Source organism: Leucoraja erinacea, chromosome 28 (assembly GCF_028641065.1).
Source record: "Leucoraja erinacea ecotype New England chromosome 28, Leri_hhj_1, whole genome shotgun sequence".
NCBI lineage: Eukaryota > Metazoa > Chordata > Chondrichthyes > Rajiformes > Rajidae > Leucoraja > Leucoraja erinaceus.
Window position 1 is genome coordinate 21,490,297 of NC_073404.1, and position 26,177 is coordinate 21,516,473.

General features: G+C 42.0%; 2 protein-coding genes across 2 annotated transcripts in view; one reads left to right on the top strand and one right to left on the bottom strand.

The window, feature by feature from the left end:
• mtmr4 (myotubularin related protein 4) overlaps nt 1–17,982 on the bottom strand; it is a 112,523-nt gene extending 94,541 nt beyond the window's left edge. The window contains exon 1 of the mRNA XM_055658000.1: nt 17,964–17,982. The gene's annotated coding sequence lies outside the window, so the exon portion shown is untranslated. The remainder of the gene's footprint in view (nt 1–17,963) is intronic.
• hpda (4-hydroxyphenylpyruvate dioxygenase a) overlaps nt 1–26,177 on the top strand; it is a 33,659-nt gene that overhangs the window by 3,828 nt on the left and 3,654 nt on the right. Inside the window, exons 2-12 of the mRNA XM_055658003.1 lie at nt 90–116; nt 214–276; nt 5,323–5,427; nt 6,223–6,265; nt 12,219–12,301; nt 19,091–19,180; nt 20,604–20,710; nt 21,128–21,205; nt 21,908–22,070; nt 22,382–22,453; nt 25,584–25,706. Coding sequence (XP_055513978.1) covers nt 90–116; nt 214–276; nt 5,323–5,427; nt 6,223–6,265; nt 12,219–12,301; nt 19,091–19,180; nt 20,604–20,710; nt 21,128–21,205; nt 21,908–22,070; nt 22,382–22,453; nt 25,584–25,706 — 954 coding nt within the window. The remainder of the gene's footprint in view (nt 1–89; nt 117–213; nt 277–5,322; nt 5,428–6,222; nt 6,266–12,218; nt 12,302–19,090; nt 19,181–20,603; nt 20,711–21,127; nt 21,206–21,907; nt 22,071–22,381; nt 22,454–25,583; nt 25,707–26,177) is intronic.

Here is a 26,177-nt window from a genome sequence, read left to right on the forward strand (position 1 = left end):
TATTCAAAAAATCTAATAATTGAATGAAAAAGAATGCACTCTGTTTTGGTTATGGTCACACTAAACCAATATTTTTCCATCTGTTTCAGACTTCCTACACTAATAAAGGAGAGAAGGTAAAGGACATTTGTAGTTTAAACAAAATTATTGATGTTTTATTTTGTTGAACCTTATCTGCTGGAAGAGGAATAACTTTAAATTATTCTGTTGCAGCCAGAGAAGGGTCGATTTGTCAGCTTTCACCACATCACATTCTGGGTTGGAAATGCCAAACAGGTGAGAGAAACTGACTGAAGCACATGTGGATCTAACTAGGTCTGCGTTCAACCCTTCCGGACTCAACTAAATCAGAACAGAAGTATATTCAGACCCAACTCCATCTCGACACAGACATTACTGCAGACAGTCAGACCCACACATAACTAGTTCCACAGAACTACAGTATGTACATTAAATGGTCACAGTATTCTATGGTCCTGATCACAAATTGACCATCTTGTTTCAAAATGCTGATGACAATTGGCTTCACTTTACTAGGGAGAGTTATGTTCAGATTTGGTTAAAAGTGAAGATATTGGAGCCAATTAAAGTTCTAGATCATAAAACAGGAACTTAGAAATTGTTCTGAGAACAAAAGAAAGTTGTAAATAAATTGTGATATGTTGCTGAAAGAGCCAATCCAATGGCAGATGAATTTCAATGACAGTAAACAGGTACGGTGTCTTTTTGGTTAATAAATGTCAAGTATACTTTGAGTGAAGTGTACGTTCTCCCCGTGACCTGCGTGGGCTTTCTCTGGGTGCACTGGTGTCCTCCCACACACCAAGGATGTACAGGTTTGAGGGCTAATTGGCTCTGGTAAAATTTCCCCTAGTGTGTGTAGGATAGTGTGCGGGGATCGCTGGTCGGCGTGGACTCGGTGTGCTGAAGGGTCTGTTTCCGCGCTGTATCTCTAAACTAAAATAAACTACCAACGATGGATACTGAGACAATAGACAGCATACAACACGGGTTCATTCAAAGGGGAAGTAAAGCAATCTGAGGACAGATATGATCAGGACCTGTTTATGAACCGCAGACTGTTAGGGCCGATTGGCTTTTTATGTCGTGATTGTTTTCTGATAGAAATAGGCCATTCACCTCATGACGTACATCTGTACTGGTGTTTTTCTCCTCTAGCTAGCACGTCCAATCTGACCTTCTAAACTTCCAATGGGTGCTTTGCGGCTGTTTTCAGTTTATAGGTTAGATATTGATAAAAACAACTTTTGTGTTATGCAATACATTAATTAGGAAATAATGTTACAAGAGGCATAAGGGAATGTGGCTGTCAAATACATGTCAAATCTTTAATTGAAGGAGATATGTTTTCAGTGAGAGAAATAAAGGAAATCTGAACGTGTTAAGGTGTAATAGGCCCTTTACGGAGGGAAGGGAGGAAGGTTATGGTTATAAAGAGACATAAAAAGATTAGTGCTGATGTTGGAAATGCATATCCAACATTTCATCAAATGACAATAGATCAATTCGAGTCTCAGGTATATATCGTGCGTTAGATGTCTTGAAGAAAATACCCAAAGCATAGCTGCAGCTTTTCTCTATCAGTTGCTGACAGAACCAGCAATTTTAGCATTTGCTGTGATTTTATCTTGGCACATTTGTCTTTATTTGACAGAGTATTCTGAATGGTAATGAGCCACAATGCGAGCAGTGCAAAGATATCAAAGGATTGGAGAGAAAGTGACAAAGCAACAATTATTCATTAAGTGAAATAAAGGCAGGTTATTGGTTTCAATAGGATTATAATCTCAGGGGCCACCAACATTCTTAAGTTACTGGATACTTTAATTGCAAGCTGACTTTACAACAACATCTAGACCCCCCCGAGAAACTCTACATGATTCTCCTCCCCTACCATGCACGCTTCAACCGGGACCTGAGCTTGGCTAATCAAAGAATTTCGTTATGATGGTTCATTCACCCTCTGGGCACTGATATTATCTAGAAACTTATCGAGAACAGTTTGAACATCGTGCAAAATATCAGTCAGAAACCAACATTGGCATTGCAACATCCAATGCAAACCTGCTTCAATTTCACAAGTCTTCAATACGAACATCATCACAATCACAAGACTTTCTGTTACAGGCTGAAATTCCATTCCTAACAAAATCCAGAGGGCAGAAATAATTCTATCAGATATATGTGAAAGACTGTCATCCAAACCCCAATCTGGATTTTTGTTCTGGGTACTCAATGTACATGACATGCGTATTCAGAGTCAGCTGGGCACACGGAAGGACATTAAATGGACATGACACGTATTATTTTGAAGTTACAAACAAAACGCTTTGTGTATATGGTCTACAATTGTTGCTGCCTTAAACAATGTAGCAGTCCTTAACCTGCAGGCCGAGGCTGGGTCACTGCTGAGAATCTTAGTTATCCATTTTCTTAAGTGAAGTTCCTTTTTAAGTCCATCTTGGAATCATACCCTCCCGAGCCAACAAATGGCCTATCCGGGCATCACACTGCCTGAGGTCATCTGTTGCTAGCTCTGATTAGTCCTGGTCTTTTCTTGCTTCCAGTTCCCACCCGCCCACCCCCCCTCCCCTTTCCTGTACAATCAGCCTGAAGAAGGGTCCCGACCTGAAAAGTCACCTATCCATTTTCTCCAGAAATGCTGCTTGACCCGCTGAATTACTCCACCATTTTGTGTCTCTCTTTAGTATAAACCAGCGTCTGCAGTTACTTTTTATTACATAGTCCTTTTTAAGTTTTTAATGTTATGATTTTCTAACACTCTCCTGCTCACTGCAGATATATTATCTTGCCCCACAATCCTGATTGTCTCCGCAAATCACCTCATCTTCTGGCTGACTCCACTTCCTTGACTTCTCTTCCCATTAGTGTCTCTCTTCCCATTGTAATTCTCTCTTACTTCCCACGACCCCCTTCCCAATAGTCCTCTCTCTCTTTCAGCTTGGCCTTCTTTCCTCCGGCAATCATCTACCCTTCCGTGACTCTGTCGCATTCGTTACTCGCTCTAATCTACTGTTCAAGAAACATCCTATTGTGACCTCCATTCTCCACAGAGGCAGGAAGCTTTTGTATCATGTCTGCAATGCTTGATCAGTACTACATGATGTGTCGAACCTTATGTGAACAGAATATTGCTTCTGGAGTCCATGAGGAAAATTGCCACGGCGCACTATGCCCTTCTATTATATTTACTGGTTTAAAAAAAGTCGATGTCCAACACCACTTACTCTTCAATACTCTTCAATCTTGTTTTCTCAATCAATGCTCTAAACTATTATTCATTTTATAGGTTTGTGCTAATTCACGAAATGTGAATATCAGTAAACATTCCTGCAAACACACACACACACCACATAAACACCACACAAACACACAAATATATACACATGATCATTCATGTGTGTATATATTTAGACACTCTGATTTTCAGACAATATACCAGACTGGCCGGGAAGCTACTGGAATTGGGGCTCAACACCTCCCTAAGTGTGCCTGGGTCCTGGACTTTCTCACCGCCAGGCCCCAGGTAGTCAAGATGGGAGGGAATACATCGAAGTCCCTCACCCTGAGCACAGGATCGCCCCAGGGTTGCGTCCTCAGCCCCCTATTGTACTCCCTGTACACCTGACTGTGTGGCTAAGTTCAGCTCCATTCAACAATTAAGTTTGCTGATGACACTGTGGTGGTGGGCCTGATCTCAGACAATGATGAGAAGGCCTACCGGGAGGAGGTGGCTGATCTAGCACTCTGGTGCCAGGAGAACGGCCTCCTCTTGAACATCAAAAAAACGAAGGAGCTGATCATGGACTTTAGGAGGGCACATCATCCGAGGACGTACACTTCATTGAGTATAAATGGGGGATCCTGTGGATAGGATGAACTGTTTTAAATATCTGGGAGTCCACATCTCTGAGGATATGACATGGACATCACATGCCTCAGCACTCGTGAGTAAGGCAAGGCAGCGCCTTAACCACCTCAGGCAATTAAGGAAATTCAGAGTGTCTCCGAGGATCCTACATGCTTCTATGCAGCGGCGGTGGAAAGCATCTTGTCCGGGAACATTACCATCTGGTTTGGGAATTGCTCTGCCAAGGACAAGAAGGCTCTGCAGAGAGTAGTGCGTTAGAACGCACTTGGGCTTCACTCACCCCCCTGCAGGAACTATACAACAGGAGGTGCAACTCAGAGCAAACAAAATCATGAGAGACCTCTTCCACCCCTGCAACGGACTGTTCCAGCCGCTACGGTCAGGGCAAACGCCTCTGTTGCCATGCAGTGAGAACGGAGAGGTTGAGAAGGAGTTTCTTCCCAGAGGCAATTCGGACTGTAAACGCCTTTATCACCAGGGACTAACTCTACAGAACGTTTTTCCTTCTATTATTTATTTAAAGAATATGTGTGTTATGATTGTATTTATAATTTGTTTGGTTGTTTTGTTGTTTGTCTTTTGCACAAAAGTCCGCGAGCATTGCCACTTTCATTTCACTGCACATCTCGTATGTGTATGTGACAAATAAACTTGACTTGACTTGACTCAAACACAGATATGTTCACTCACAAACGCCACACAAGCATACATATCCACTCACACACAAACATCAGAAATATCAAAGCAATTCCCACAGGTACAAACACCACACGTACAGCATACATACAAACACAATACACAAACACCACACACATATAGACACCATACACATATACTATATAAGCACACACACATATATGTATAAATAACCCAGAAATATAATCCACTCTTATACAAACACTGCACAAATGAAACACCACACATGCACACGCACACGCACGAACATCATGCCAAAAAAACACATACAAAACATATACTGTGTACACTAGTGCATGTGCATGCTCACGTACAAACACTGACACTTACACATACACACAGCATTTGTGAGTTGTGAAAAGGATATTATCCCCTTTGAAGAACAACACAAAGGACTAACATATTATCACTGGTTCAGAAGGATAAATCAATGAGCAGATAAGGACAGATTAGAAGTGGATTTTCGATAAGGTAATCAATCAAAATAGTTACAATTCAATCACGCAACTCTTACAGAATGAGATAATGATCAGGAATACGGTTAGAGTTTCCAACTGTAGGTAGTGACAGTAGTGCAGCCATTCCAAGCACAGGCGAGAGCAGAGAGTCATTCAACATATGCGGTCATAAATAAAGTCTACCAGTACATTGCAATGAGATGACTGTGAATAGCTGTTGTCAATCATGTGATGTTCCTTTATCTCCCACTGCAGGCTGCGGGATTTTACTGCAACAAGTTTGGATTTGAGCCTTTTGCATACAAAGGACTGGAGACAGGAAGTCGTGAGATGGTATCACATGCCATTAGGCAGAATAAAGTAAGGAGCAGCCAGCTGAGAAAAATTACACTGAAATTTAACACCACATCTGAACAGTTGGACCTTAACATTACAGGCTGATGAAAGCACCCTATCCGGGAAGGGGAGGTCTGAAATCTAAGCCACAACTTTTTACAGTACCAATTATTTGCTTACTGATCCCATTGAAAAAAAACCCCGATAGTTTGGGGTGTGGACATAACTACTCTTAAATTGCAGCATCCAGTGGTCCTAGGGCAGTAGATCTCACATTTTCTGCCCAGTTTTGCATTCGCAAGCAAATCAAAGTCATTTAATGTACGACTCCCATATGTAGCATTGCACTGACACCATAGCACAGAGCTGCAAAGGTAACCCCCATATTCCCTTGGGATGTATTTGATTGCTCCAAACCCATTCTGATGGTATCAGACCTTTGCATTTCCAATGGAAGCTTTGCTGGAAGCAAATTATTTTTCAGAATTAAATGAATTGACTGTGCATTTGAAGTTGACTTTGAGATGCTGAGAAAGTGTCAAGAGTGTTTTATTGTCATATGTCCTGAAGCAGAACAACGCAATCTTTACTTGCTTGTTTCCAGCCCCATTTCTTGAGCTGTCTCAGATGCCACATGCTCTGACCTTTGAAATAAGACATTGAATAATCCTGTTTTCTTGCTTTGTGACCTTGGACCGGCCCTTTTCTGGTGATTTCACACCAGATAAGACCTTGTGTCATCCTTTAAACTGATCTCGGTTCAAAGAAGATGGATGAAATTCACTTGATAATTAAGTGCTATACTATTTTTTTCAACAGATTATATTTGTTTTCCAATCGGCGCTGAACCCTGGTAACAGAGGTGAGTATTACACATTTTTTTTAGGTTTAGTTTAAGAACTTATATATGTTAAACCACTCCTTAAAAATCAATAGATTATGAAACTTAAGGATCATAATGTGAGGAAGTTTATCTATTATTGCTTTTTGGTGACCACTGTATGGTTGTGTAGGAAGGAACTGCAGATGCTGGTTTACACCAAAGATAGACACAGAATGCTGGAATAACTCAGCGTGACAGGCAGCATCTCTGGAGATAAGGAATGGGTGACGTTAGAAGGGTCTCGGTCCAAAATGTTACTCATTCCTTCTCTCCAGAGATGCTGCCTGTCCCGCCGAGTTACCCCAGCATTTTGTGCCTACTTTATAGGCTGCAGCTTTTGTTGAATGAGCTATGATGAATTGGGATGCAGCCAAGAGGGCAAGAGTAGTGAAGATCTAAACTGGAAAAGTGGCAGTGAATTGAGTTGGAGTTTGCTGGAATCATACACTAATTAAGGTATGGATTTCATTGCGGGAAGTTTTGATTAATTGAGATACAGAATGTGTTGAAAGAGCTGTGGTGAGGTTACAACTTTTACAAAATCATTCTTGTGTATTAAGACATCTGTTATGTTAAGAGAGTAATGATGAATCAAGGTGAACTAATTATGGTCAATGGTGTGGCAATGATTTGGGAGTATAGACTTTTTGAATAGAAACAGCAATGCATCAAAGCACTGGTTGGCTTTTAAAAGCATGATAATGTTTTGAGGTGCAGGATGTGCTGAAAGAATGGGAATGAATTGACGTACAGATGGGGTTCAAATATTGAGTATGAACTGGGGGTACCAAGGTCACCCAGCCCTTCTCTCCCGAGATGCAGCCTGGCCCGCGGAGTTACTCCATCTTTTTGTGTCTATCTTCGATCTAAACTTAATTGAAAGATTGGTGCTGAAACAGGGTATAGCTTGTGTTGAATTGCTGGTGATGTTTTGAAGTGTGAGATGTAATGGTGAATTAGTATGCAACTTGTTCCAATTCAGTCATAGACTTGGTTGCAAGAATCAGTTGAACTGGGATACCATCTGTGTTGGAACAATGGTGATAAATTGACATAGAAATAAAATCAAAAATGTAATAAACCCACTTCCAATTTATCAGAACAGGATACATCTGTGGAAAGAGACGTGATGATGAGTAACAGATCAGATTGAATTGTTGGCGGAATTTGGAACAGAAGTGGTGGATGCAGTGGAATGTATAGATCAAAGAGAGTATCTCTGATGTCAGAGTTGATGATTCGGAATGGATTGAGCTGCAGACTGTTAAACCAATGCTACTAAATTGGGGCACTATGATTATTAGTGCTGTGCTAGTGTTGCGATAAAACTGATGTTGATGCATTTTAATGTTTCTTTTGTGTGGGTGTTTGGATAGTCATATATTGATTCGGAACTGATGGTTTTCGGCGCTGCTGTTTAAATGCAAACTGTGACAATACTGTGCTGGTTTTTGGATATAGTAAGGTTGACACATTGTTGGATGCAGTAAGTGTTAATATAGCGGGTGGCGCCGAACAATGGCTGCCTCTCCCAACGGTCTGACTTGTCCTTTTCTTTTTTGTTGTTTTTAGTCTGTTGTTAAATGTATGTTTTAGTGTACCTTTAGTGTTGTATTATGTGGGTGGGGAGGGTGGGGGTGGGGGAAACATTTAAAAATCTCTTTCCTCGACGGAGATGCAACTTTGTTTCATATCGTATTTCCGTCCCCACTGCGGCCTAACATCGTGGTGGTTGGCGGCCTCTTGCTGGGGATCGACCTCGGGAGCTCCAACCGTGGGAGCCTGCGGTCTTAACATCCGTGGAGCTTGGTTAGGGACCGACTTTGGGAGCTCCAAGCCACAGGAGCTTCGACCGCCCCAACACAGGAGCTTCGATTGCCGGCTGCGGGAGCTTCGATCGCCCCAAGTGCAGATGGTTCAACAACTGTGACTGGGAGAAAAAGGAGGAAAGAAGATAAGACTTTATTGCCTTCCATCACAGTGGGGAATGTGGTGGAGCCGCTGTGGTGGATGTTTATGTTAAATTTTATGAATTTGTGTGTCTTGTTGCTTTTTTTGGTATGACTGCATGGCAAAATCAAATTATTTGTATGTTGCAAAACATACTTGGCTAATAAATTAATTACGATTACAATATAATGCTGGTGTTGGGATACTGTCTGTGTTGATACATTGCTGTATACATGCACACATTGACACAATGCTGATGTTTTGGTATGGTACAGTGAGTATTGCTACACAACTGGTGTTTGGATGTTGCCCTTGTTGACCCTTTCCTCCGTACAGTGAATGTTGCTACAGTGCAGTGTGTGATGTGCCACATGGTGATACAGTGGGAGTGCTTGGATGCAGCATGTGTTGAAACGGAATCAGATAATTTACGACACAAAATATCATTTGGACCAGCATGTATCTGCTAGCAAAAGAAGAACTATCCAGCCCATCAGTGTCTCCAGCAGTGAGGGCCACAGTTATGTTGCAAGTTTCTTGCCAATATCTTGAAGGTTTCTGCCTCCTGCACTCTTTCCTGCAGTGAGATCCAGACTCCCTTCAACCTCTGAAAGGAGTGAATTAAAACTCTTTCACAAATCTTTCTACTTTATATATGCGAGTTCCTTTTCCTTTAACTCGGGCAAATAGGTGTTTCCTATTTATTGTACTCAGACTCTCATAGTACTATATATCTCAAATAAGTCTCCCCTCAGATCCCTCTGGTTTGAATAGCTCCCCTATCTATTTTTTTCTGATAAATGCACTGTCCCGTCTTCATATCATTCCTGAGAATTCTCCTCCACAGCCCCTCTAATGCAACTACATTTTCTGCTCAAATTGTACTCTGCTGTGATCTGAGCGTGGGTTACAATGTTGACCAATCTGGCAACCGTGATTTAGTATGCCATCTATCAGCTAATCACAGTAGTGTCCCACAGGTTTTTTTTTTCAATCAAGTGTCCAGCTACATTAGGGAACTATGGGCAAACATTCCAATGTTCCTCTGTTCTCGGCACTTGATATCCTTTCATTTATTTTGCGACCTCTTTCCTATTTCATCTTTCCAATTATATTACCTCTTTCCTATTGCATCTTTCTAATTATATTACCGCACATTGTAGGTTAAATTACCATTTCCATGCCATGCTAACTAAACCAGCTTCAGTGTCAACTACATGGACGATTTTTGTATCATCTGAAAACTTCATAATTGTATCTCCTTTATGTTCAGGTCTAAAGCGTTCATATATATGCAACATATAGGGAGGGGGGGGGACTGAATACAAAGCCTAGTGGAAACGTAGTGGTAATGGCATTCCTATTGCAAAATCGCCTGTCAACTATTCTCCTTTGCTTTCTATTAGCGAGCAAACTCTCCCTGTACTTTCCCACTCTCTCATGGCCTCTTACTTGTTATCATCATTATGCCCTCTGGGACCTTTGAAAACGATGCTAAAATCCATGTGAAAAAGATGGTCAGACACAACCTTCTATAACAGATCGATGCTGATTGCCCTTTACAAATCCCTCAGGATTTGTCCACAATTAAACTAAATGGCCTGTAATTACTCAGTTTATTCCTTCCCTTTCGAGACAGCAATACCACATTAGCATATTTTCAGTGCCCTGGCACCACTCCTGCAGCCAGGGAGGAACGAAAAATGATATCATCGTCTCCACAGTTTCCTTTCTTGCTTTTAACAGTTTGGGGTATATTTCACCAGCCCATTCTCTGTCTAGGATTTCTGCAGCAGTTATCCTTTGGTGTCTGACATTAGCTTCCTTCTTTTGCTTTTGCCTCCCCCTTTATGTTCCTTGTCATGCAGGAGACATTAGCTACAGCAGTTCCACCCTTTTTCCTTTGTTGGAATGTGTTTGCACCAAACTCCTTGAATCTCCATCTGAACGGCCTCCCTTTGCTGTGAGGCTGATTTTTTTCCCCCCGTTTCTAGTTATTTCTACTCTGCTTTTTACAAAATCGTGTCTAAGTAAAATTGGCCTAATCCAAACCCTTTTGTCCTTTTCCATTACTACATTGAATTGGGATCACTGCCATAGATAATTTGTGTAGTGGGAACTGCAGATGCTGGTTTAAACTGTATATTATTACAAAAATCTTCAGTAACTCAGTGGGACAGCACTCGAGGAGATGATGCCTGTCCCACTGAGTTACTCCAGCTTTTTGTGTCTATCTTCACCATTGATAATTCTTTCCACGATTTCCTTGAATCTAGAGTTCTACACTGCTATCTACTTCACACCACTCTTGCTGAATTTGCTACAAATTTGTAACAGAAGTCTCATAAATGTATGAAGCAGTTTGGTGATCTTTTACATTGATTGCATTCCAGTTAATATGAAGTGTATTGAAATCTCCTAATTTTAATGTCTGAAGTAGGGACCCGACCTGAAACGTCACCAATCCCTTTTCCCTATAGATGCCGCCTGACCCATTGAGTGACTTCAGCACTTTATGTCTATCTTCAGTAAATAGCAGCATCTGCAGTTCCTTTCTACACATCTCTCCTACCCTCCCTCCATCACCTATCTTGTCCCCTTCCTGTTCCACCCACCCACTACCCACACATTTAATCCACAGGATACCTCCTTCCCCGTCTGGTTCCATCTACCTTTCACCTGTCCTCTAATGGTTCTCATTATCACCTTCCAGACTTGTCAATTCCAGCCCTGTTGGCCTTTGTGTTGCTTCTTATTGCCCTCTTGGCTGTCTCCATCTTCACCCACCCCCTCCCTCTCCTGGCTCCATCTGCCTTTGTTCAACAACCATTCCTGTTGTCTGTTAAGTCATATGGTGTTGGTGTTTAGCTTGAGTTAATAAGGTACCAATTTCTGGATACAGACTGCATGGATATGCAGCGTGCTTGTGTATATGGCCTGAGTTGTCACACTGGTAGCTATTGGATGTATTGATACAATACTGCTATTTAGATATGACCTGTAATTATATATTTTCTCCTGTTTGGACATAGAAGGGTCTTGACCCATTCCCTCTCTCCAGAGATGCTGCTTGTCCCGCTGAGTTACTTCAGCATTTTGTGCCTATCTGTTTGGATATTATTGGTGTTGATGCATTGCTGGGTTTTCGATAGTCTGTGTTGGTATAATGTTGGTATTTACACATCATCAATATATTCCAATGGGAATACTGCGATCTGCACCAAAATCTGCTTTGGAAATATTTGTTTGAACAGTTGTCACCTGCAGGGTGAATTGAAGACCGGGGTTGTAACATTGGTCCACAACATAAAATGTGAGAAACTCGAGCACTGGTTCTCTCTTCATTTTTTTTTTAACACCTCACGGCAAGCCACGTTTTGTTGAGTCACTGCTGACACTTAAACTCTGGATGAATGTGACCTATTGATGGACTAAATTGATGATAGATGGATAGATAGATACTTTATTATCACATGTCACATGTCACAGTGAAAATCTTTGTTTTGCATACCATGCACAAGATATGCAAAGAGTCATAAGTTCATAAATGATAGGAGCAGAATTAGGTCATTAGCAGAGTCAGGTCTACTCCACCATTCAATCATGGCTGATCTACCTTTCCCTCTTAATCCCATTAGAGGGACAAAGTATTCATTACAATGGCCCCTCTTTGTTCTTGGCATTCTGCGCGATTATCATAGCTTTCTCTTTCTAGGAATCTCTATTCCATCTACATCTGTTCTGTTGGATGTTTACCTCTGCTGCTCTGACTGTATCTGCATTGCAAGGTTCATATCAGTGCATGCTTTGCTTGTGTATGTCCTGGTGGATGTGTGCTGGGCTAGTGGCTCGCCCCCTCCTCCTTGTTTTCCCCTCGACCAATGTCTACGGTTGATGTCTGTATGTCATCTGGCTGTGTCTACCATTTTGTTTTGCAGTACACTTTGAAACTTGTTCTGATAAGTTGTGTTGTCCATTTCAGAAATGATGGAACATTTAGGCAAACACGGGGACGGTGCGAAAGACATTGCATTCCAGGTGGAAGATTGTGACTTTCTGGTGAAGGTATGAACCAAACAAGGGGAATGGATCTCGATGGGCCAGGGTTATTTAGAAATACAATATCCAACTTGGTCGCAATCTCTTTGGATGACACATTAGGGGAAGGGGAATCGTACTTTGGATAGAGTTTTCAGATGCAGTATTTACCCATGGAACATAGAACATAGAACAATACAGCACAAAATCAGGCCCTTTGGCCCAAAATGTTTGTGTCAAACATGATGCCATGTTAAACTGATCTCATCTGTCTGTGCTTATCTAAAAGCTTCTTAAATGCCACTATCGTATCTGCCTCCACCACTACCCCAGGCAGTTCCAAGCCCCCAATGCCCTCTGTTTTTTTTATTTTTAAAAACTTGCTCGCACATCTCCATTAAGAATTCCCCCTCTTATCTTATAGCTATGCCCTCTAGTGTCGGACATTTCCACCCTGTGAAAAAAGTTCTGACTATCTACCCTATCTATGCCTCTCATAATGTTATAGTTCTATCAAGTCGCCCCTCAACGTCTGACATTCCAGAGTAAACCAGTCTCCCCAACCTCTCCCTGTAGCTGAAACCCTCCAATCCAGGCAACATTCGTTTTTAAACAGATTATTTGGAATTGGGATTGGTGGTTCATTAATTTTGATTTAAAAATAAAAGAACAGGTGGGCTAGTTTTAAATTACAGGTTCGAACTTGTTAACAATTCCCATCACACATATTTAAAACTCAAAGTCACACATTGCCAATTGCCAAAACTACCCGTGAGTTTTAAAGGAAGTGGTGAAGAGATTGTGAAGCCATCAATTAGTGTTTTTCAAGACTAGTTAAATTCCAAGAGGTATCAAAATATTGGAAGGTGCCAAAGTGATTCCCTTGTTTAAAAGGAGAAGGAGACAGAAGGCCGGGAGTGTAGACCAATTAGTTTAATATCTATTGTGGCCAAGATGCTAGAATCAACAGAGAGATAACTAACCATTTAGGAAAGCTGAATATAATGAAACCATGTCAACATGGTTTTATGGAAGATAAATAATGCTTGTTTGAGGATGTGACAGGCAGAGTTGATAGAGGGCAACCTCCAAATATTATGTATTTAGATTCACAAAAGGTATTTGACATGGTGCCACAGAAGAAGTTGGTGCAATTATTAAGAGCCCAAGATATTGGAGAAAATGTCTTAGCACGGATTCAAAATGAGCTGTCACATAGAAAACAAAGAGCTGGAAAAATGGATCATTTTATTGCTGGAGTAACGTAACGAGTGGAGTATCCCAAGGATTGTATCTTGGCCATCAATTTTTTTTTTATTAGTAGTGATCTTTCAAGAATCGCTAAAGTCAGGAATGATTCCAGAGGACTGGAACATGTAAATGTAACTCCGCTGTTGAAGAAGGGGGCGAGGCAAAAAAAAAAAAAAAGAAATCATAAACTGTCCTCTGTGGTTGGTAAAATTTCATTCGGCAGAGGGTGGTGATACTGTGTAGCTCATTTACACAGGCAGCTGTGGAGGCTAAGGCTAAGATCTTTGGGCTAAGGTATTGGGTATTTTTAAAGTGGAGATTGATAAGTTCTTGTTTAGTAAGGGCGTCAAACGTTCTGGGGAGAGGGCCAGAGAATGGGATTGAAGTGAAAAATAGATCAGCCATGATTTAATGGAGAAGTAGACTTGATGGGCTGAATGGCCTAATTCTGTTGCTATGTCTTATGTCTATTTGCGTATATGAACTGGAGGAAGGAATGAAATGTAAGGTTTCCAGGTTTGTGGACAATACCAAAGTAGGCGGAATGGCATGTTCTGCTGAGGACATTGTGATTCTGCGAGATATATTGATAGATTGGGTGACTAGATACAAAAACCTGGCAAAGGAAGTTTAATGTGCAGAAGTGTGGGATCATGCACTTTGGTACGAGGAAACAAAAGGATAAATATTATCTGAATGGAGAGAGACTGCAGGTGAGTGATGTTCAGATTCTCGTGCACGAATCACAAAAAGTTAGCAGGAGGTCCAACAAGTAGATAAACATAGAAACATAGAAAATAGGTGCAGGAGTAGGCCATTTGGCCCTTCGAGCCTGCACCGCCATTCAATATGATCATGGCTGATCATCCTACTCGGTATCCTGTACCTGCCTTCTCTCCATACCCCCTGATCCCTTTTGCCACAAAGGCCACATCTAACTCCCTCTTAAATATAGCTGGAGTAACGTAACAAGTGGAGTATCCCACTTGTAAATAAGTAGGTATAATGCAAGTTGACCTTTGTTTTGAAAGCGTTGGAGTTTAGGAATAGGGAGGTTTTGTTACAGTTGTACAGGGTTTTAGTGAAGCTACTCCCAGAATATTATGCATAGTTTTAGTCCAGTTATCCAATGAAAGATATGTTAGTGTTCCAAAGGAGATTTATCAGGGTAATTCCTGGAATGAGAAAGTTGCCCTACCAGCGAGGCTAGATTTGTATTTGTACTTTTGGAGTTTGGAAAAATGAGGAGTGTTCTTATTCAAACATAAGATCGTTGATTGGGTGGATGTTGAAATGCTTTCACCAGTGGATGAGCCATGAAGAAAGGAACATGACGACAAGAGTAGGAGCTGGTCATTTTAAAATGAGGTACATCAACATTTCTTCTCTCCGATGATGGTGAAACTCTGGAATTCTCTGCCCCCAGGGGTGGAGTAGGCCAGATCATTGGATATATTTAAAGTGGAGATAGATGAATGTTTGAAAGAGTGTGGAATTGGGAGCTATGGGGAACTAGTGCATGAGAGAGTCGAGACTAGAAAAGATCAGTCATGATCATATTGACAGGTGGGGCAGACTTGAGAGGCCTCGTGGCCTATTACTGCTATTGTCTTGTGTTCTTGTGTAAAGAATGTTGCATTAATAAAATGATGAGTCGGCCTAATTGAGGGGGTCACTTGCTCTTTCCACACAGGCAGTGTGCATGCACAATATTATTTTTAAAACTCCTTCCTACCTATTCCTGGAGTTGGCCAAACCAAATGTCTGTTGGCAGTAAATCTAGGAGGCACAAGAGCACAGAGTCTGCTGTTCTCCCTGTCAACCCAAGTTAATGATTTCCCTTTGTCCCTGCCACAATGAGAATGCAGAGTTCATCATCTGTGCTCCAGGTATTACTTCATTGTTTTCCAAACTGTTGCTGGCAATTGTTTAAAATGTGGAGAAAGAAGCCAAGGACGTCAGAGAGACTCAGGGAATGAGACAAAAGTTATGCGAGGCTCTTGAAGAACAGCAAAGAAGGGAAAGACATTAAAGACTGATTCGAGGAATGGGAGCTCTGTAGATAAGACAACAGGCTGGAGGAGACTTCAGGAATGAGATGGTATGAATAAGAACATATGGAGGGGAAATGAAATATGATTGCATAGGTTAATGGGGATGAGAGTTTTATGGTAAATGGATATGGATCAGATGCATATTACAAAATGTTGCGCAAGTTGGTATATATGCCTTCTTTATGACTCTCTCGACTTGTGTTACTACTTTCGGGGAGTTATGGACTGCACCCCAAGATCCCTCTGTACATTTAAGGGCCTTCCCATTAATTATACATCACTTCCATGTTTATTCTAAAAACAATAAATGTAGAAGCCCAGGTTGAGATCCTACACAGCTATCTTTTAGATCACAGAAGTAATTGCAGGAGATATACTGAATTCAATCACAGAGTTGTGGAGTTAGTCAGCGCAGAAATTAGCCCTTCAGGTCACTGAGTCCTTGCAGGCCACCGAGTACCTATTTACACCAATCTTACACTTGTCCCGTTTTATTCTCTCCACATTCCCCTCAACCTACCCCATATTCTACTGTTCTGTTGTTAATTAGTATGAGGTTCCTGTCACACCACTTGTTTACAATATCTTACTATCTGAACCATCCTACTGCTCTCAAAGTAGGAGATAAATACACACTGGAGTGGAGAATCTCTAATCTAGATGCGGCAAACTCAGGTACGTATATTAACTGCCAGAACTGATGCTGCTACAAAGATGTTTGGGACCTTTGTTGCCACGGTCTTGGGAAGAGTGGCCTAGCCAGGCCTTTATGGATAAAGATCTGCAAACAACAGGTTGAATGTCTTTCTGAACTGTGACTTGTAAAAACGTTATCCCCATGGATACAACGCTTTTTCCACTGAAGGGCAGAGAAGCCTTGTCTCCAAAAGAAAAATGAAGCCTCCTCCTGGCCAGAACCCTTCTCTCACTTTCATTCTTCTCTGCCAAGGGAATCCTGGAGGTCTAGTGCGACTACAGTATTTAACTTTTAAGACAATAGTGACTTTGCATCTTAGAATTTCAATAATTTTCAACAAGGATATTCAACAATTCAGCACAATTTTGCAATTGAGTTCAGCAGGATGAGACTTCCCACATTATTCTTAACAGAACCTAAAATAATTGAAATAGTTTGGAGGGTTTAGACAATGAAGAATTCTTCTTGCTGTTTCCAGAGCCTGGTTCAGACTGGGCACTTCTTGCACTATTTAACAGGGAAGCCATCAAATGAATGAGCTACTCTGTAGATTTCTAACATGTACACTTGAGAAATACAGAGCCTTGCAATTCAGTTCAATGTGAGATGCACCATGGTTTTGATCACAAATTAATCACCACAATTTGGTATGCTAGCCTTTATAAATCAGAGCATTGAGTATAGAAGCTGGGATGTAATGTTAAAATTGTACAAGGCATTGGTGAGACCAAATCTGGAGTATGGTGTACAATTTTGGTCGCCAAATTATAAGAAGGATGTCAACAAAATAGAGAGAGTACAGAGGAGATTTACTAGAATGTTGCCTGGGTTTCAACAACTAAGTTACAGAGATAGGTTGAATAAGTTAGGTCTTTATTCTCTGGAGTGCAGAAGGTTAAGGGGGGACCTGATAGAGGTCTTTAAAATGATGAGAGGGATAGACAGAGTTGATGTGGACAAGCTTTTCCCTTTGAGAATAGGGAAGATTCAAACAAGAGGACATGACTTCAGAATTAAGGGACAGAAGTTTAGGGGTAATATGAGGGGGAACTTCTTTACGCAGAGAGTGGTGGCGGTGTGGAATGAGCTCCCAGTGGAAGTGGTGGAGGCAGGTTCATTGGTATCATTTAAAAATAAATTGGATAGGCATATGGATGAGAAGGGAATGGAGGGTTATGGTACGAGTGCAGGCAGGTGGGACTAAGGGGAACAAAATTTGTTCGGCATGGACTTGTAGGGCCGAGATGGCCTGTTTCCGTGCTGTAATTGTTATATGGTTATATGGTTAATTCTGGCCATATCAGGCATGGCTACATGGGCGGCAGGAGACTTGCCCTATATAAGTTGGTTAGCCACAGCATATAGTGTTATATGGTACCGACCAACATACAATATCGAGTTGTCAGAGTATGCACTGACCACCTTGAGCTGTACAAAGCAACACACATTTAATATTCCCAGTCCAGTTAAACTAAAACCGGTGATTAAAGGACTTAAGATTATTGAGTTTCTGAAAGGTCGATGATAAAAGAATGATCTTATTGAAACTTTCATGTTTTAAGGAGATCTAATAGGACAGAAAGGGAAAGTTGTTTTGTTAATTGGGGATTCAAAGCACGGCCCAAAAATTACAGATAGCCCTTTCCAGAATGAAGAAACAAGGACACAAAGAGCTGGAATAACTCACCAGGTCAGGCAGCATCTCTGAAGAAGGAGGATAAGTGACGTTTTGGGTCGAGACCCTTTTCCAGGCTGTTTGAAGGGGGAGGAAGGTCTCCCAGCTTTCTTCTAAGTTTTCATTAAATGTGGAACAGAGATGAGGGGATAAATAGCTGCTTCCTACTTCAGATGGCCCCGGGTTCAAATTGTGTGGATTAGAATAGGTTCCTCACAGGTGTTTATCCTGTCAATATGTTGTCCAAAACCTTGTCCAGCAATTGGTAGGTGCAAATCCAGTGTCACCTGGTTTCCAATGTGATGCTGCTTTAGCAAGTTTCAGGCAGGCACAGTGAAAGATAAGATAATCTTGCTGGTACTCTGTTGTGGTAAATGTCTTGCCGATGTTGGCATAGAACACGAAATTAAAAGAACACATTGATGAACAACATTTCCACAACAAGTTAATAATTCCATAATTTTACGGTGCGCACAACGCTATTCTAATATTGCCACCAAACATTGCATTTAGTTAATTCTGTCCAGTGATTTGCATATGACGATGCCTGCATTTATATCCCATTCCTAGTTGCAGTTAAGAAGGTGGTGGTGAGGCACCACCTTGAGCTTTTACAGTCCATGTGGTGTTAATCATATGTTGATAGAATGGAACGGCTGGGCTTGTATACTCTGGAATTTAGAAGGTTGAGAGGGGATCTTATTGAAACATCTAAGATTATTAAGGGTTTGGACACGCTAGAGGCAGGAAAAATGTTCCCGATGTTGGGGGAGTCGAGAACCAGGGGCTACAGTTTATGAATAAGGGGCAATTCAGGATATATTGAGGATGTCAGGATATATTGAGAAATCAGAGGTTCTCAGCCTGAAATTTAAAAAAATTGGAAATGCCCTACAGGTCTATCCATGTTCTATAAGGAAGCACATGTCCAGTGTGTCTCGATCTATTTGCCTCTGTCCCTGTAGCCATCATTCTCCATGTCGATGCCATTAAGACATTGGGGTTGCTCGTTCGTTACTCCCAATATCTGTGTGTCAGATTTAGTTAAAGATACTATCAACTTAATCTCTGCTAATTGATTAACACTATGTGGGGGAGTGACTAAGACTGCTGGTGACATATTACTTCTGAATCTGCAGAAAGCAAAAGAACATGGAGCTGTTGTTGTGAAGGAGCCATGGATAGAAGGGGATAGCAATGGCAAAGTGAAATATGCCATTCTCAAAACTGTAAGTATTGTGATGATTCCCACACCCTATTCGTGAATCTATCCAACTGTAATGTTTTGTCAATAATTAAGTCCAGGAACTGTTTTGAAAACGAAGAAAAAAATGAATAAGATGTTACGTAAAACCATATCACCTCGTTGCAAGTGTGGCTGCTGGAGGTGAGCAGTAGAGTGGCCATGGTGGCGCAGTGGTAGAGTCGCCGCCTTACAGAGCTTGCAGCGCCGGAGACCCTGGTTTGATCTCGACTACGGGTGCTGTGTGTACAGAGTTTGTACATTCTCCCTGTGACCGCATGGGTTTTCTCTGAGATCTTCGGTTTAGGGCGACAGATAGCACAATGGGCTAAGAGTTCGGCTGGCGACCGGAAGGTAGCCGGTTCAAATCCCGCTTGGAGTGCATACTGTCGTTGTGTCCTTGGGCAAGACACTTCACCCACCTTTGCCTGTAATGGAATGTAATTACGGCAGCAGGCGCGGGCACACCGCGACGCCCTGTGTCTCCCTTTCAAGGGAGATGCTAAAAATGCATTTCGTTATCTCTGTACTGTACACTGACAATGACAATAAATTGAATCATTTCATTTCATTTCATTTCATTTTCATTTCATTTCATTTCATTTCATTTTTTTTCCCCCCACACTCCAAAGACCTACAGGTATATAGGTTAATTGGCTTGGTATATGTGTAAATTGTCCCTACTGTGTAAGATAGTGTTAATGTGCGGGGATCGCTGGTCGGTGTGGACTCGGTGGTCCGAAGGGACTGTTACCATGCTGTATCTCTAAACTAAACTAAAGCTAGCACTTTCGCTCAAATCCTGAAAATAGCAGAAGACTGCAACGGTAAGTGTTCTACAGGATCTCTGGGAATTCTTGCAAGTCTACGTAAACCTGGGGAGTATGGCAGTATTCCCTCAGCGCGCCTACTCCCTCCAGTTGCATTAAGTGCTCAGTGTGGGAGTCAGTTGCTCGGCTCCACCCGATTCCGCTTCTTCCCACCTAAATCGGGAAATGGGCAATCCGGATAAAAGCACGAGCAGGACTCGGCTGCATCAGTACAGTGGGTTTGATTCCCAGCCCTTAACGCCCAGGATCTATGGCAGGGTTTAGTTTAATCTGCAAGTTTAATCTCAGAATCAGTTATTGGGTCTTGGGTACTTTGAGACTGAGAGACTTCCCTTATCCCTTCAAAAACTCCAGGTACCACTTATTCATTTTAGTTTCATTGCACCACTACAACATTTGAAAGATGCAGAACTCTTCATCATCTTGGCATTCTCTTATCCTTACATTAGCAGGCTTACCATTATCTCATTGTTGCTTTCAAATTGTCTTTGCTCCTGTTTTCTCCCAACATGATTCTTGGTCCTATCAACAGAAAGTTGGAGATTTGGTCCTAATGCCTTTTGCTGTACTTTCTTTCAGTACGGTGATACAACACACACCCTGGTGGAGTATTTGAGTCCATTTCGTGGTTGTTTCTTGCCCGGATACAAGGAGCCCCTCTTCAGCGACCCACTCCTTCGCAAGCTGTGAGTGGATCAATATTTGGAACTTCAACATTGAGGCAGATTTAAAAGACTGTAAAGCTTCAGACTGCGAGAGCTGCTCCTGAAATATCCACACTGAATTCTTGGTCCTTGGTGTGGGTTGAATTTATGTTTGTGGTGCTTCCAGTGCTCTGCTAGGACTAAATATATCGTATGACTGGGAGGGATTCTAGGTAAGGGTCTGTTAAAGGATAGGTCACAATAACTGCAATTGGACTGTACATTATAATGTCTTGGTGAGGACATTAATCCAGCCAGAGCCCATTTGAGAGGTACTCTGACATATGAGAATGGCTGCTGCTGTATACTGTGCATGGAAGTGTATATAGGGTTAAATGATCTCAATATACTTGTGCTCAGGCTACTGGCATTTTCTTAATACTTATCTCTCTGTTCCAGACCCTTGGTAAATCTGAATTTCATTGATCACATTGTGGGAAACCAGCCAGATGATGAGATGGTACCTGTAGCAGATTGGTATGACCCAGTTTATTTTATCGTCAAAATAACCCTTCTCTTTTATCCCTTACATACAACATAGTGAAGATCCCGTACAGAACCCAAGGAATTCTAGGAGGTTAAGCAGCAAAAGCAAAAACAAAAACAAGAACTGGAAAGGGAGAGAGAAAGCCCTCTTCTTACAAATAGAAATAGTTTGATACCCAACAATGCAGACAGCAACTATGGCGAGATAAAAATAGCTTCAGATCAATCAAATCTGTATATTTCAGATTTTCAGTATGTGCTGGTGAGTCGGTCTGAATAAGGGTCTCAACCCGAAACGTTACCTATTCCTGCTCTCCATAGATGCTGCCTCACCCGCTGAGTTTCTCCAGCATTTTTATCTACATTCGATTTTTCCAGCATCTGCAGTTCTTTCTTAAACAGTCGGTCTGAAGAAGGGTCTCAACCCCAAATGTCACCTATCCATGTTCTCCAGAGATGCTGCCTGACCCGCTGGGTTACTCCAGCAATTTGTGTCCTTTTGTGTATTAACCAGCATCTATAGTGTGTGTGCTGTACACCGCTCGTGCAGCCTTCTACAGTAGCTTCAATGCTCGCCATGGTATAGAGAGATGAAGATCAGGGGCCAGACAGATCACCCCTCCCTCAGGAACATTGAATCTCGTGGGGAAGAGCAGATGACGCGTTAATGTGAACTCTGACCTTCTTCCTCAGGTACCAGAAATGCCTGATGTTTCACCGCTACTGGTCAGTAGATGACAAACAGATCCACACAAACTATAGCTCCTTGCGTTCCATTGTCGTGGCAAACTATGAGGAGACCATCAAAATGCCCATCAATGAGCCTGCTCCTGGAAATAGGAAGTCCCAGATCCAGGTGTGAGCATGTGCACTGTCTACTCTGTCCATCTCCCTTGTTGAACCCCTACTTTCACTGTATTTAAAGGGTCGGGTATGGTTGTGGTCTGGGCGCAGCTTCTTGCAGCTGGGATGATGGAGGATTGATTTACCATGTATAAATTGTTTAAAATCCAACAGTATTATCAAGTGGCTCAGGGTTTTGTCATCAGCATTCCAACAAAGAATGGCAGTGCTTAATAAGAAGCATGGTATGGGATGGCAATGGAAGACACAGTAGGTGAATGGAAAGAATGTTTAACATGACCATTTTCTTTTCTCTCACCCTAGGAGTATGTGGATTACTATGGTGGAGCTGGAGTGCAACACATTGCTCTCAACACCTCTGATATCATCCAGTCCGTAAGTCACACGGTATTATTTCCACCTTATTTCAGCCCTGGATAGAACCATTCTAATTTAAATCATGTGTACCTTGACTGAAAATGGAGAATGGATTAATGGCAAAGTTTTGTTTTTAAAGATACAGCGTGGAAACGAGCCCTTCAGCCGACCATTATCACCCTGTCCACACTAGTTCTATGTTACCCACTTGCTCATCCACTCCCCACACACTAGAGGCAATTTATAGAGGCAAATTAATTGACACATCCGTACATCTTTCAGACGTGGGAGGCAATTGGAGCACCAGGAGGAACCCCACGTTGTCACAGGGAGAACATACAAACTGCACACAGACAGCACCCGAGGTCAGGGTTGAAATATGGAGCGGTCATGCTGGAATGATGACGGGCCTGAATCTTATTGAAAGGTTTGCAGAGTGAAATGAAACACAGAACAGTATGTAAAGAGTTTACAAAGGCATTCAGGGACCTGTCTTTATTGACTAAGTATAAATGGCAGTATGGTCATAATGTATCTGTATAAAGCATGAGTACGGCACTATATAAATGCTTACTTTTTTTAAGTTAACTGAAACAAGGGACTATTGTGTCTTGTTCTGATCACTGCACCACTTGAAGGGTGTGATGGTATGACAGTGTGCAGAGAAGATTTATGACCAAGTTGCCAGGAATGGAGAATTATATCTACGCAGAGACTGGCAAGACTGTGTGTGCTCTTTAAAACATAGGAGCTGAGAGGAGATTTATTGAGATGTGCAAACTTATGACAGTCCCAGACAAGCAGCAGCAAAGACCTATTTCTCTTGGCAGAGAGAGGTCAGTAGGGGGGGGGGGATTTTGCTTGGTACAAGAAATACATTTTGGTTTGGTATTTTCACATGTGTTGTGTCAATAATAGTGAATATTGATCTATGATTTGTGCTACCAAGTAATACTGGAGTTTGCTCCTCAGTGTCTCAGTAAGATGCAATAAGGTGTGTCATTCTTTATGGAACAGGAGAAGGGGATTAAGTGGAATTAAGAAGCGAGAAGATTTTCAATGAGTGGAATCATTGTTTGAAATGGTAGTGGAGACAAAGGGATTTATCAAAGATCCTCTTATCAGGATGAGCTAAGAGTCTTCCTAGTGTGTTATAAATTCCTCTGATTTCACAGTTGGGACCAGTTTCTCTGTGTGGTTCAGTGGGCAGTGGATGAGGAGGCCCATTCATCTCATCGAGTATATGTCCGCCCCTAGCATAGGAACCCATTTCTTCTCCCCACCCGTGAAATGTTTCCCTCTTGCGTACCCATCAATTCCCCTTCGGTTTACTAAAGGGGTAATTGACAATAATAAATTAACCTAATGGCGCCTCTTCATGGTGTAAGAAGAAACTGGAGCAGCTGGCAGATACTTATACCTGTTATGGGGACAATGTGCAAACTCCACAAAGACAGCATTTCAAAGTCAGTATCGAGCCCCTGGATCTCCAATAGTAACCATCAATAGTAACCACTGTCCCAGGATGTCACTATTAGTCCAACCTTTCAAATGTACACCTTTGGAAACGATGCACTCTGCTGGCAGTGGTGAGAACAGCGGAAATGGAAACCCTGATAACCTTCATATGTTCTGTAATTTAAAGATTGGGAAAGGACAGCCTCTACATTTAAGGATGCCTGCTGACCCTAGATCTGTGCTTGGTGGTAATTTTTCACATGTGAACCTGTGACAGTGTTTGCCTGTTGTCGACTGTGGACCTGGTCATCTCCCAGCCACAAAACTACAGTCTTGCAGCAACAGGAAACCCAGCTGCTCATACTCTCTGCATTAAGAGAGCAATGTCTGGATTCACCATTGTGCAGGAGCTGGATTTAGGTATCAGTTGCTGCTTTGGAGATAGCATCTGGTGACATGCATCGCATCAGCCTAACTTGGGATAGCATGGACACTGGGTTTAAATCCCACTCCAGGAATGACAACAGGTTTGATGTCCCAGTGCAGTGCTGTGGGAGTGTTGCTCTGTTGGAAGTCCTATTTAGCCATTATTGCATCACTTCATCCATGTTAATTGCTTGGGAGATCTGCCACTGAATATCGATTTTTCTTGATTATTTTCTTGATTATCAATATTCTTGATTAGTTCGGGTGTTAGTGATTATGGGATGAAGGCAAGAATAGGGTTTGGAGGGAGATCGATCCGGTATGATTGAATGGCAGAGTAGACAATGGGCCGAATGGCCTAATTCTGTTCCGATCACATGATCTTATGATCTTATATTTTTGATGGGGTTGCCCTTCAGAAAGTACTTAATTGGCTATAAGTTTATTTTGGAACATTGTGAAAGGCACTACCTAAATGCTTCTTTTTTTAAAAGGTTAACTGAAACATAAGGGTCAGAGGCATATGTATAGAACATAGAACAGCATAGAAGATGAACAGGCCTTTCAGTCTACAATGCCCGTGTCAAACATGATGCTAATTTCATGTGTCTCTACATGATCCATATCTCTCCATTACCTGTATATCCATGCACCCGTCTAAAAGCTTCTTCAACACCTCCACCGCCACCCCTAGCAGTGTGTTCCAGGCACCCACCTGTTTGTGTCTGTGAACATTTGCCCTGTACATCTCATTTAACCTTAGCCCCTCACACCTTAAAGCCATTCCCTTGAGTCTTTGACATTTCCACCCTCTGGGGGGGAAAAAGGTTCTGACTCCATCTCATCTATAATTTTACATACTTCTATTAGCTGAAATTTGTAATTCAAAATTGTTTATGAAAATGTTAGTTGAAGATGACAGAACAAGTTTATAGATCTTTACAAACATTCTACTGTGGAGTTATTTTTCTTTCATGTAAGTGTGTCACTTGGCATTCAGCTGCATTTCCGACTGCAGATGGGTGAAGTGCTCCCACCCCGCTGGCTGTTTTAGGTCACAGTGATATTGTAGCTATGCTGTGATTTATGACTGTTCCTACTCCTCAGATTGTGTGGAGAGGCAATGACCTTATCAGTGTGTTCCCTGCTTCCTCCTGGGGCTGTTACCCAGCTGTCAATCCATTACCATTGTCACAATGTTTTTATGGCACTTTTCAGGGCAGAGGCTTTGCGTGTCCCTGATTCCTGCTCCCAACTGTTGCAGGTCACAACCTTAAAAGGCCGTGGGATGGAGTTCCTGAACACCCCAGACTCCTACTACGATCAATTGAAAGAAAAATTAAAGACTGCGAAAATCAAGGTGCAAGAGGACATGAAAAAGATACAGGTACATCTGAACAGATCGATTCCAGCTTCCTTAGTGCAAACATCATCTCTGTAGAGAAGGAATGGGTGACGGTTCAGGTTGAAACCCTTCTTCAGTGACCTGAAACATCACCCATTCCTTCTCTCCAGTACTCTGCATATCGCCAACTTGGACAATTTTACATTTTTATCAAGCCAATTAATTAAACAAGCCAATTAACCTACAAACCTGAGTGTGGGAGGAAACCGAAGATCTCAGAGAAAACCCACGCAGATCACGGGGAGAACGTACAAACTCCGTACAGACAGCACCCGTAGTCGGGATCGAACCCGGGTCTCTGGCGCTACATTTTGCTGTAAGGCAGCAACTCTACCGCTGTGCCACAGTCACTGCCCCAGAAGTACTGCCTGTCCCGCTGAGTTACTCCAGCATTTTGTATCTATCTGGTGTAATCAGCACCTGCAGTTTCTTCCAACACATTTAACAGACAAC